The following is a 14063-nucleotide window of genomic DNA, read 5'->3' on the forward strand; positions in this document are numbered from 1 at the left end:
ATGTAGTATAGGGCCAAAAAATAACCACACTATTGATGGTTAAATGCACTTGATGACAGCTTGACCCTGATGTAGGATATAGCCAAAAAATAACCACACTATTGATGGTTAAATGCACTTGGTGGCAGCTTGTGCTGGCGCACCACAAGCCACAAAATGGCCGCCGATCACCCCAGAAAAAAGTGACTGAAAAACGCCCTGGGCAGCCTAAAAACAGTGAGCAATTGAATAGCAGCAGTTCAATGATCCACAGCTGTAGATCGATCACTGAATGAAGTCTTTTGGAGGAGTTAATCACTGCCTAATCTCGCCCTAACGTTGCAGCAGCAACCTCTCCCTACACTTGTATCAGCAGAGTGACGTGCAGCGCTACGTGACCCAAGCTTATATAGAGGCTGGGTCACATGCTGCACTGGCCAATCACAGCCATGCCAATAGTAGGCAAGGCTGTGATGGCCTCTTGGGGCAAGTAGTATGACGCTTGTTGATTGGCTGCTTTGCAGCCTTTCAAAAAGCGCCAAGAAAGCGCCGAACACCGAACCCGGACTTTTACGAAAATGTTCGGGTTCAGGTCCGTGTCACGGACACCCCAAAATTCGGTACGAACCCGAACTATACAGTTCGGGTTCGCTCATCCCTAGTCACTACGTCATCGCGCTGGCTGGGCTTCTGGCCAGCATGATGACGTCATCTCGTCAGACCGTGTAAGATTTGGTGCGTTTTCTTCAAGCAAGATGACCACAATGGCCTCTCCGCTAAGTAAATGGATGAGGTAAGTATGTATTTTTTGTTTTTAACCCCTGATTAACCCCTTAAAGACCTCAATGTGACTGTCAGATGCAGTGATCAGCATTGAACGTGGCATCTGAGGGATTCAATGACATGATCGCCATTCACAGTCATTGCACCCACTACATACAATGAATGTGATTTGTGATAAAGTAATTTGTAAGGAAATCAAATTTCTTTGTAAACTTTGGCGAAGCAGCCGAATCGAATTTTTGATAACTTCGCTCATTAATTATTACACGTTGTCCTAAAAACACGATTGCAAGATTAACTTTAAATATACTGTATGTCTATATCTATCTATCTATCCAGGGGTGGACATACCGCCTGTGCAGCTGGTTCAACTGCACAGGGGCCCAGCAAGAGAGGGGGCCCATCCCAGTGCCAGCAGAGGAGTTTATTTTTTTTATCTTATCATATTTTTCATTCCCTACCTCTGCCAACAGGGTAACCTGGGCACCTTGGGGTGGATGTTGGGAGGGGGCAGAGTTTTTTGGGGGGGATGGAGGGGGCCTGATTAGCACTTACTGCGAATCTGCTGCCTGTTGGTGTCTACACTCCATAGCTGAAGGACCTTCGATGACATCATAGTCATGTGATATTTTCAGCAGTGGAAGTGGAGGAAGGACCTGTGATGAGGTCACCGTCATGTGACCAGTTCAGAAAGAGACAGCGCTCAGCAGTGGAGACCTGTAATGCCTGCCATGGAATGAATGTAAGTGTCAGAGAAATGCTGGGAGATGTGGTTCTCCCCATTATACTTCCTCCCTGCTTAGTGGGAGGGAAATATGTTATTTAACTGGGACTGCATGTTAGAGTGGCTGAAGGGAGGGGAGGGGTGTCAGTTACATAGGACTGTATGTTATAGAAGACTATAAGATAGATATGTTTTTTACATAGGACTGTATGTTATAGAAGATTGGAGGGAGATGACTGGTGTTATTTACATGGGACTGGATATTTTAGAAGACTGGAGGGTAAGGAGTGATGTTATTTATATGGGACAATGTGTTGGAGGGGGTGAAGGAGAGGATTTAAGTTATTTACATGGGACTGTATGCTATAGAGAACTGTAAGGAAGAGAAGGTGTACACATTGGACTGGAGAGAGAGGACTGGTGTTATTTAGATGGTACTGCATGGTATAGAAGACTGAAGGGAGAGGAGTGAAGTTATTTACATGGGACTGCATGTATAGAAGACTGTAAGGAAGATAGGTTATTTACATGGGACTGTATCATATAGAAGACTGGTGGGAGCCGACTGGTGTTATTTATATATACACACATATTGTAAACATATTCACAAGGTGTTTTTTATTTGCACATATATGTTTATATTTGTATTTGTGGTTTGGGAGGGGGGGGGGGGGCAGATACATCCTTTGCACAGGGGCCCTTTGCTGCCTGTGTCCGGCCCTCTATCTATCTATCTATCTATCTATCTATCATCTATCTATCTGGTACAGGTTTTAAATATTAGTATCATCTTGAATCAATGTGATGGTATGCAGATACCACAAGTTGAAATTCTGTTAAAAACCTGTCTAAAAATGATGTGCTATCAAAAACTGGGCCTGAATATGGATCCATAATATGGAGCACATGCATGAGAACTAACATTGAATAGAGAGAGAGAGCAGAGGTCAGCAACCTACGATAGCCCCAGCTATTGTGAAACTACTCCCAGCATGTAAACGTATTTGGCTGTTCATGGAATTCCCATAGAAGTGAATGGAGCATGCTGGGAGTTGTAATTTCACAGCAGCTTGAGTGCTGGAGATTGCTGACACTTAGAGTAGGATATAATAATATACATAAAATACCCTTAAAATATTCTGTTCATGTTATCCTCTTTCAAAAGTGTAAAAATAGTGAATATAATGCAAAAAATTGTTTTACAGTAATCAATACAAATGAAGTATTACTCAAAAATGTTATACAAAATCAATACGTACATCTTTGCCCACTTGTCCAGCTCTTCATCAAGATAGGGTTTAACCTTTTTTGGTAAAAGCCCAAGAGAATTCCCACAAAAATATATACACTCCTCTTCTTCATTAACAAGAGATTTATCTGCTGGAATAAATGTAGAGAACCATAAACGAGCAGTAATAACGGAGAGTCTTTCATACCACTCCATATTATTTAGGACATACATCAGTCCAGAAGTAGAATTTTAATGCATCTTTGTTAGCATTTGTGTCACTTTGCTCATTTTTACTATTGTTGCGACATGGAAACCATCAACAAGAAGGCTAGTTGCAGAGATATCAAGGCTGTAGTATTATTTGAATTACTGTGTAGCTTAGTTACTGTATTATAATCACAGACTCCTCTTAATAACCCACGACAAATTAGATTTTTAAATTCGAGGCCGACAGACAGCAGAGGGCCCTCGCCCAAGGTCAGTTGCTCTCAAACAGCTCAAACGATATTGGGTAGTTAAGATAATGCATAGAGATGAGCGAATCAACTTTTACAAATTGATACGGTCATTAAAAATACTTCTTGAGCAGCGAGGGGTTTGCCCCACTGCTCAGGAGGCTCCACCTTGATTGACATTAAAGTTGAGCGAAGACTAGTTTCCTTGAATTTCCTGAAATAGTGTAAAATGGCTGCTGCCATCTTGATTGAAGATCTCTGCTAAAATCCTGTGCGTGGTGATGTATTACGTCACCACGCTGGCCCGGCGTGACAACGTCATATCGGGCCGCGCGAGACCCGTCGTGAGCAAACAGAGGCGGTAAGCATAATTTCATTTTTCTTCTGTCATTGCACACGCTACTTCCAAAAAGATGCGCTTTGTGATGAAGTAATTTCTTCAAAATTCGGCGAAACAGCCTCATAGAATTTTGAAGAAATTCGCTCATCTCTAATCGACAAGGCCAGATGTCTTGCCTGACCCTGTCAATCCCACTCCTTTACTGTTGGCCCTGAAGAGCAGCACAAGCACAGAAGCTCTGCTGCTGCTACCGGAGCAGTACAGATGTCGACTGTGCATGCGCTGCTACAGTTTTGGGTACCTGGTGGCAGCAGCAGAGCCTCTGTGCTTGAGCTGCTATATAGAGAAACAGCACAGGTGCAAGAATGCCGGGGGCCAGGTGAGATGTCCGGTCCTGTCAATCAAGGGGAGTCTGGAGCCTCTCTAGCAGTGCTCGATCACTGATCAAAAAGTCTGTTTGAAGATTGAATTAATTTGCATGAATCAATTCGCTCATCTCTAGTAGTGATTAGTGAACACAAAGTATATCCATCTCAGAACAGAAAGTGGGTCCACAGCTGGAAACCTTCACGACAAAGGAATCTCTTTAGAACTTCTATACAATTTCATTGACACTCAAAAGTGCTAACAAAGGGCCTAGTCATCGTTTTCCTTTACCATTACATAGTTGATACTGTAAGGTTGAAAAAAGATACAAGTCCATCAGTTTCAACCTAGAATCCTACTGTGTTGATCCAAAGGAAGGCAAAAACCCTATGAGAAGGATGTAAATTGCTCCAGAGAGAAAAATTCCTTCTCAACTCCAAATCTGGCAATCGGAATAAATCTCTGAATCAACTCCCCATCACCAGAAATCACCCATAACCTACGATAGTTTTACATTCTAAAAAGACATGCAGGCTCTTATTGAACATGTACAATGAATCAACCATCACAACCTGCTCAGAGAGCTCCATAGTCTTACAGCTCTTACAGTAAAGAATGTTCGTCTATGTTGATGGTGATCTCTTCTTTCCTCTAGACATAGAGGATGACCTCTTGCCATGGTTAGGACTTAAAGGGGTTCTGCACTTTGTTTTAACTGATGATCTATCCTCTGGATAGATCATCAGCATCTGATCGGCGGGGTCCGACACCCGGGACCCCCCGCCGATCAGCTGTTTGAGAAGGCAGCGGCGCTCCAGCAGCGCCGCGGCCTTCTCACTGTTTACCGCTGGCCAGGTGACGTCACTACTAGTATCAACTAGCGTGGGCGGGGCTAAGCTCCATTCAAGTGAACAGAGCTTAGCCCCACCCACGCTAGTTGATACTAGTCATGACGTCACTGGGCCAGCGGTAAACTGTGAGAAGGCAGCGGCGCTGCTATAGCGCCGCTGACTTCTCAAACAGCTGATCGGCGGGGGTCCCAGGTGTCGGACCCCCGCTGATCAGATGCTGATGATCTATCCAGAGGATAGATCATCAGTTAAAACAAAGTGCAGAACCCCTTTAAGGCTTATGTACAAAGATAAGCCATAGGACTACCAGATCTGTCAACAGCTGGTTGTTGACTCTTTCCTGTAGAATAGTAAATGTGTTTTCTATAAATTCTCTGCATTTCCAGTACCAATTGCCCATCTTAATGCAAAGGGGACTCTTTTGGTCTTTATCAAGTCAGAGAGTTGCGGTTCAGGTAGGCACTGGGAGCTTATACTACAGGCGGATACTACAACGGTATAAGAAGCACACTGACTGTCCGATCTGTATTATATTGGCAGGTGGCATTTTTAACCATAGACTAAAAGTGATCTGACACATTTTTATGTATAATAATCATAATGATGCCCCCTGAAGTGAAGGAAGCATGACTTTCAGCATCAGCGGTGTAACCCCGATTATTAGGCAGTGCTAGAATGTATACACAATTTTACTGCTAATTTGCATGTTACATGTTAATGATACTTTTGTTGTAGAGGTATAACTGGGTTAATGGCCGCTTAGTGGTTAATTTTTAATAAAAATGCTTCATCCAGGGCAAGGTTTAGTGTTGTGTAGCGATTTATATGGATAGGTCATCAATATCAGATCGGCAGGGACCGGGACCCCCGCCGATGAGCTGTTTGTAGAAGAGGTGGCATTCCATGCGAGCGCTGCTTCCTGTTCATCTCGGAAGTGCAGTCTAATGACGAGTACTCCCTCCGTTCACTCGAATGGAGAGAGTTCTTGTCATTACACCACTCCGCCGCTTCACAGGAAACAACACGTAGTGTAAAGACTCCTCATCAAACAGCTGATCGGCAAGTGTCCTGGTCCCCGCTGATCAGATATTGATGACCTATCCCAAGGATAGGTCATCCATATAAATCGCTACACAACCCTAAACCCTGGATGAAGCAGTTTTATTAAAAATTAACCACTAAGTTATACCTCTACAACAAAAGTATCAGTAAGATGTAACATACAAATTGGCAGTAAAATTGTGTATACATTCTAGCACTGCCTCATAATCAGGGCTACACCGCTGATGCTGAAAGAGAGGTCATCAATATAAATCACTCCATAACCTCTGTAACCTGAGAAGTGGCAAAATGATCAGACTACATGGGGTTTGTTTGTAGTCTGTAACCATGGAGACAGATTGGTAGCTACATTCATACAATTAACTGTAGCAGATCTTTAATCAAGACTATTTGTAAACTATTTCCATTTCAGATGCAATAGATCAATACTGAAGGTAGTCTTGGCCTGTCCTTACTTTATTACGAGGGCAAGTTTCCCAATCCCATCTTGAAGGGCCAGGGACATTTACCATTCTTGCTGGTGGCTCAGCTACATTTTGTTTAGCTGAAATAATTTTTTTGTCTAGAGGCTCTTCTTTTATATTACATTTCACCTCGTTAATAAAAATATGCAGAAGCGAAGCCAAAGGCTCCAGCAACATAACAATGTGTCTTACTTGTTGGCAAATCCTTAATCTTTGGAATATGAAAGCATTGTCTGAGGTGCTTCAATTCATCTTCATTGTCTAAGTAGAGAGCGAGGTCCTCATCCAGCACGCTGCATCCCAGCTGAGACGCTATGCTTTCTAACCTTGTTACAGGTGACATATCATTCGATGTATTCATGATGATGGAGCTCTGCAAATCTGACCTGAATGACAGAAACACCAACGTTGCACTCAATAAATCAAATACAGCAAGTATACTATCTCAAAGTGAGATACGGTACATAGAAATTACTTTTACTTAAAGGGGTCTCCAATCCGTATGGTCTATTAGGTCACAAAACTGGGGAAGGGTCTTCCCTTGGCACCTATCTTTATATACCAGTGTGACAATTCTGTTGGCCTTAGTTAATCTACTGCAGGGGAAATATCTGAAACGCCTTAGGCCCCCTGCACACGAACGCAAGCTTCCCGTTGCCGTATTGCGGACAGCATTTGCGCATCCGCAATACACGGGCGCCGTTCCGTGGGCATTCCGCATCACGGATGAGTACCCATTCACTTGAAGGGGTCCGCAAATCCGGAGATGCGGAATGGTGCGGAACGGAAGCACAGAACGGAACCCTACGGAAGCACTACAGAGTGCTTCCGTGGGGTTTCGTCCCGTACTTCCGTTCCGCAAAAAAAGATAGAACATGTCCTATCTTTTTGCGGAATGGTCGGATCGCGGACCTATTAAAGTGAATGGGTCCGCGATCCGCTGCGGCTGCCCCACGGACTGTGCTTGTGCATTATGGCCCACATTTTGTGTTGCAGGGGGCCTTTCGAATTCTCGCGCCTGCGCCGTGCACGTCTGTATTCAGCGCAGGCGCAGTGAATGTCTGTCCGCTTTCTGCACAGACATCTCCACTGCGCCTGCGCGATGACCGAAATGTCTGTGAAGGCAGCGGTCAGACATTCACTGCGCCTGCGCCGAATACAGACGCGCACGGCGCAGGCGCGAGAACTCCCCCGCTGGCTCAGATGGAGGATGGCATTCAAGAGGAGATGCGCGGGCTTAACGGACGAGCGGGGCGGCATACAATGTGAGTAGACCAAGCCTCTAGGTCAGGGGTAGGCAACCTCCGGCACTCCAGATGTTGTAAAACTACAACTCCCAGCATGCATACTTCCTCTGCTCTTCTCAGAACTCTCACAGAAATGAATGGAGCATGCTGGGAATTGTAGTTTTGCAACAGCTGGAGTGCCGGAGGTTGCTGACCCCTGCTCTAGGTGCTGAAAAGACGCCCCCATAGCACCTAGAGGCTCATTAGCATATCAATAAAAGTTCGTTTTTTAGGCAAACGGCTGCACACAAAGGTATTATAATAGCATTGTTTGGTAGAGCAGACACTAGCGGATCGCTAGTGTCTGACAGTTAAATATGACAAAACGAGGTGATAGAAACCCTTTAAGTTAAAGTCAGATAGCAACACACATGCTTTTTTTTTTTCTAATCTGTTTTTATTTTTTGATTGCAGACTTTTTCATTATATTTCCTGCACATGATTATGGGAGGGGGGTCGGGCATCTTGCCTGAGTTGTTTTTAACAGCATTTAGAAAGCATTAAGAAAATTGATTTACGGCTCATGGTCCATAGACACAATGGTCAGGAGGGGACCTCATTGACTTCTATAGGAGAGTCTCCTAGGCGTTCTCTGTGCAGATATCATTGTACAAGGTCGGAATTGACAAGATTTGACAATTACCTATTGTGAATGGTGGATATGGTCTCATCTATACACAGAGGTGATATCATTACAAGCAGGATTAGAATGGCGGATAAGCAGGTAACTGCAGTAAAGTGATCTGTACAGACCAAGAACTTGCGCCTACTATTAGGCTTAGTGGCCAGGGCAAAAACTGAAGGATTTTGTTTAAATATAGATATGCAGTGGTGTAACTAGAAATGACTGAGCCCCACAGCAAATTTTTTAAAACAGGTCCTCCCGCCCCCCAGCAACTTCTTTTCAACCCCCCACTCCTATCCTAGTCTGGATCGCCCTCTCAGACGAGTCCTGGCAGCCACTCTGTCCGTTTCCTACACGTATATAATATATGTCATGCCCCTCTATAAACTGTATATAATGTCATTGTATAATACTGTTGAGAGGGACCTGACAAAAAATCTTTCAGGCCCCAAAGCAGCTAATTCCTCTATAGCTACGCCCTTGTTGATATGGACAATTAAAAAAAATCCTACTTTCACATTAACGTTTTCAATTCCGCTATTGAGATCCGTCATAGGATCTCAATAGAGGAAGAAAACACTTCAGTTTTGTCCCCATTCATTGTCAATAGGGACAAAGGTGAACTGAACGAAACGGAGTGCACCAATATGCATTCCGTTCCGTTTGGTTGCGCTCCCATCGTGGACAGAATAACGCTGCAAGCAGCGGTTTTTTGGTCCGCCATGTGGTGCAGAGCAAGACTAAACCGTCCTGTCACACAATGTAAGTCAATGGGGACGGATCCGCTTTCTCTGACACAATAGAAAACAGATCCGTCCCCCATTGACTTTCAACGGTGTTCATGACGGATCCGTCATGGCTATAGAAGACATAATACAACCGGATCAGTTCATGGCGGATGCATGCGGTTGTATTATGGTAACGGAAGCGTTTTTGAAGATCCATGACGGATCCGCAAAAAACGCTAATGTTAAAGCAGCCTAACATCACCAAAATGATCTAAAAATACAAAACATGCTTTAAACAATCGGTCATTTTCTGCAGACACATTCCTTTTAAATCTTCTCATTATGCAGGGTGCAATTTTGTATAAAAAAAACTGAAAAAACTAAGATAAAAACATCCTGCACGGTATGATATATAAATGTGCGAATGTCCCTGGCCATATTATTGAAGAAAATCACAGAAATAAGATAATAATGCGCTTAGTAAAGTAGATGCAAGCATTATATGTGGACAAAGCCCTCACTCTGATATGATAATATCTGAGACCCTTAGCCAATATATTTTCATCAAAACACATCTGTGCCCGCCTACCAAGCGCCAAGGTGGTCTCAGGTCAGGCGGTCCTACCTAAGCCATTGGGCTTCTATATTCAGGAGCAAAGACCCCACACATATGGTGTGCTGCTCCTAGTCACCTCCATGTGCATCAAGAAACCAATGGGAGGAGGAGCAGGCACACCTATATGTACCACCTAATCAAGGCGCTCTATGAGATAGGAAGGGCAAAAGTGCAAAGGAATGCTACTCCCAAGATAAAGTAGGAGCTCATTCACACTTGAAGGTGCCACTCCCTCAAGCATATACTACATAAACAAAAAAATAAATAAAAAATGTTGTATATACAGTCCTGATCAAAAGTTTAAGACCACTTGAAAAATGGCAAAAAATCATATTTTACATTGTTGGATCTTAACAAGGTTCCAAGTAGAGCTTCAACATGCAACAAGAAGAAATGAGAGTGAGACAAAACATGTTTTGAGCATTCAATTAATTGAAAATAACGATTAAACTGAAACAGTCTGTTTTTCAGCTGATCAAAAGTTTAGGACCACACCTCCAAAAAAAACACAAAAAAAAAACATGTTTTTGCTCGGCCATTAAAAAATGTGCGATAAAAATTTTCATTACGAAAATTCGCATATAACGCGATTATTGCCTTGTCAATTTTTTGAGTAAAAAAAATCGTAGAATATAACGAATATTCGAATTTGCGAATATTCGGCGAATATTCTACTAAATATTAGTGAAATATCGCGAATTCGAATATGATCACTAATAATCACATACTTTGATAACAGTATCCAGTAGTAGATGTTCTAGTCATTGTAAATAGAATACTTCTCTGTTGAATACACTCATACTAAGGCCTATTGCACACGACCGTATGGCTTTTTCAGTGTTTTGCGGTCCGTTTTTCACGGATCCGTTGTTCCGTTTTTTGTTTCCGTTGTGTTTCCGTTTTTGTTCCGTTTTTCCATTCCGTTTTTCCGTACGGCATATACAGTATACAGTAATTACATAGATAAAATTGGGCTGGGCATAACATTTTCAATAGATGGTTCAGCAAAAAACGGAACGGAAACGGAAGACATACGGATGCATTTCCGTATGTGTTCCGTTTTTTTGCGGACCCATTGACTTGAATGGAGCCACGGAACGTGATTTGCGGGCAATAATAGGACATGTTCTATGTTAAAACGGAACGGAAAAACTGAAATACGGAAACGGAATGCATACGGAGTACATTCCGTTTTTTTTGCGGAACCATTGAAATGAATGGTTCCGTATACGGACCGTATACGGAACGCAAAAAACGGCCAGTAAACGGGGGAAAAAAACAGCCGTGTGCAGGAGGCCTAAGGGTCCATTCACACGTCCGTTTTGGTGTTCCGCATCCGTTCCGATTAAAAACGGAACGTTATGCGGATCCATTCATTTTCAATGGAATCCGCAAATAATCGGAGAGCACTCATGGTGCTCTCCGATTCCGTGATTCCGTTCCGTGGGTTCCGTTATTCGGATCCTGGAAAAAAATATACCCTGTCCTACTATTTGTCCGATTTTGCGTTCCGTCATCCCATTCTAGTCAATGGATCCGTCAAAAAATCGGATGACATGCTAAAAGCATCCTCATGTCATCCAGATTTTCGGATCCGCAAAAAACAGGAACGTTTATCTGGAAAGGTAAAAATACTGACGTGTGAATGCACCCTAAGTAACAGTAAAGTTTGTATAAACACTCTAACAACTCGGGCTACTTTCACACTAAGGTTTTTGCTGGATCCGGCAGGGTTCAGCAAAAATGCTTCCATTACTGATAATACAAACATCTGGATCCGTTATGAACGGAACCGGTTGTATTATCTTTAACATTGCCAAGACGGATCTGTCATGAGCTCCATTGAAAGTCAATGGGGACGGATCTGTTTTCTATTGTGGCAGAGAAAACAGATCCATCCCTATTGACTTGCATTGTGGGTCATGACGGATCCGACTTGCTCCGCACCCCACGACGGAAAGCAAACTGCAGCATGCTGAGGTTTGCTCTCCAGGATGAGAACGGAATGCATTTTGGAGCATTCCATTCTGTTCAGTTACATTTTGTCCCCATTGACAATGAATGGGGACAAAACGGAAGCGTTTTTTCCTGTTATTGAGACCCAATGACAGATCTTAATACCGGAAAACTAAAATACTAGTGTGAAAGTAGCCTTAGGGTGAATTCCCATCAGCGTTTAGCTTTCCGTTCTTTTGATCCATCAGAAGAAGAGAAGGAGGGGAAAAAAAAAACAGGATCCAGTAAAAAACGGATCCTGTTGTATCAGTTGTCATCTGTTTGAGCCATTTCCGTCTGAGATCCGTTTTTCACAAGGGAAAAAACTGCATGCAGTACTTTTGTTTCCAGCTATAAAAAAACTGATCTCAGACGGAAATGTCTTAAATGGATAATAACTGATGCAACCGGATCCGTTTTTTTTTACTTGATCCTGTAAAAAAAAACGGATTCTATGCAATCCTATGCATAACTGATGCAACACTTTTTTTTTATAAAGGATCCAGTTTTTTTTTTTTTCTCTCTCTCTTCTTCTGATGGATCAGAAGAACAGAAAGCTAAGCGGTGATGTGAATGCACAAGTCTGCACACAAGAACACGAGTCTGCACTTACCTTACTCTTGGTTAAGGAAAATCGGGAGGGTAACTAAAGTCACAACACAGAATTACCAGTCATCTCTTTCTGTCCCTTTCCGCTGACATATCCTTTGTTGGCTCTTTAAATCACAATTGCTTTGTCAGCAAATACCTGTGTGATATCAAAGGTCGCTAAATGCAAATACAGGAAAAGCACACGGAAAGCTGGTAGTTTGTCAACAGGTTTTTCTGCACAGGTTTAACACACAGATCTTTGTGTGACAAGAAAACCTCCATGGGCTGATGTACTGTGACCAACGGCTTCCTAATAACTGGGAATCAACTGGGTTGGAGCACATGGTAATATCCCTGATGGGTCATCCAGCTGCCAATCACACTATGGCCTGGTATAACAAGGAAAAACTATGTTCTGTTATTATGATCTATTTCTTATGGACCTAATGGCTGAATCCTGAACTACATTGTATCACTGGTTTTGATGTCCAGATCCTGATCTTCCACTCACCCTAATGTCTGGATCCCAACCTGTCGTTGGTCCTGATGGCCAGATTCTGAACTGGCTCTGGTCCTGATGGATGAATCCTGACCCATCATTTGTCCTGATGTCAGGATTCAGACCTATCAGTGGTCCTGATGGCCATATTCTGACCCATCACAGGTCTTGAAGGCCAGCCTGTATTTACCACTGCTCAGCCATAGGATATGCATGTGGATGCACACACTTCAGTACCTGACATTTTGAAGATACACCCAGTTGTCTAGCCATCTTAACTTACTACTTGTCCAAGTTGTTCAAATCCTTATGCTTGTCTATTTTCCCGCTTCCATCTAGGGGTGTACATAGAAATCAATTGGCCCTATAGCAAGAATTTGAATTGGGTCCCCATCCCTAGCCCCTCCTGCTTCTTGTTGCTCCATCCATGGCCCCTTCCCTGCCCTGTGAACTGTGCCTGCTGCATATTATATAGTGTTCCTTATGTCCCGATGAACTGTGCCTGCTTCTGAATATTAAATAGTGTGCCATACATCCGCATATTTTACTATCATATCGTGCAGGATGTTTTGTATCTTTTTTCCGTGATTTTTTTTTTGTGTGCCATACACCCCTATGAACTGTGCCTGCTGCCACTTATTATATAATGCACCCTTGCCATCCCACCCATTAACTGTGCCTGCTATTTCTTATTATATAGTGTGCCGTTGTCATACCCTCCATGAACTGTGCCTGTTACTGCTGCCTGCTGCTTATTATATGGTGCGCACTGCTGTACTCCCCATGAAGAGTGTCTGCTACTGCTTTTTGCTGCCTAATAAATAGTGTGCTACTGTTATACGCAGAACTGTGCCTGTTGCTTCTTATTATATTGTGTGCTACTGACATCCACCCCATGAACTGTGTCTACTACTGCTGCCTGCTGCTAATATAATTGTACTCTAATGCCATAAGCCTCACGAACTGTGCCTGCTGCTGCTTGTTACATAGTGTGCCATTGCATACCCCCCATGAACTGTGCCTGCTGCTTGCTATATATAGTGCACTATTGTCATACTTTTCATAATAACTGCTCCTGCTACTATTTATTAATTAGGGTGCCACTGTTTATACCCTCCTTAAACTGTGCTTGTGACTGATGCCTAATATATAGTGCGCCACTGCCATATGCTGCCCCATGAACTGTGCCTGCTGCTTATTCTATAGCGCCACTGGCATACCCCCATTAAATATGCCTGTTACTGCTTCTTGCAGCTTTATACATAATGCACCACTGCCATATGCCCTCCATGAATTGTGCCTACTACAGCTTATTATATAGTGTGCAACTGAAATACCCCCCCATGAACGGTGTCTGCTACTTCTTATTACATAGTGTGCCACTTCCATTCCCCCCATGGACTGTGTCTGCTGCTGCTGTATATTGTTACACTTTCCCAGTCCCATAGCCTCCTCCCAAGCCCCAGAT

At 43.2% G+C, this 14063-nt stretch overlaps 1 protein-coding gene across 2 annotated transcripts in view; it reads right to left on the minus strand.

The window, feature by feature from the left end:
• The window catches only part of KYNU (kynureninase), a 114580-nt gene extending 102340 nt beyond the window's left edge, over nt 1–12240 (minus strand). Inside the window, exons 1-3 of one of the 2 annotated variants that reach the window (XM_040440014.1) lie at nt 12119–12240; nt 6448–6641; nt 2746–2863 (exon numbers count right to left, since the gene is read on the minus strand). In XM_040440014.1, coding sequence (XP_040295948.1) covers nt 2746–2863; nt 6448–6616 — 287 coding nt within the window. In that variant the 5' untranslated portion in view covers nt 6617–6641; nt 12119–12240. Of the gene's footprint in view, nt 1–2745; nt 2867–6447; nt 6642–12118 lie in introns of both variants that reach the window. The other variant, XM_040440013.1, reaches the window with a different exon arrangement.
• Between the last annotated feature and the right edge of the window lie 1823 nt (nt 12241–14063).

The sequence above is a fragment of the Bufo bufo genome, chromosome 7 (genome assembly GCF_905171765.1).
Source record: "Bufo bufo chromosome 7, aBufBuf1.1, whole genome shotgun sequence".
Classification (NCBI taxonomy): domain Eukaryota; kingdom Metazoa; phylum Chordata; class Amphibia; order Anura; family Bufonidae; genus Bufo; species Bufo bufo.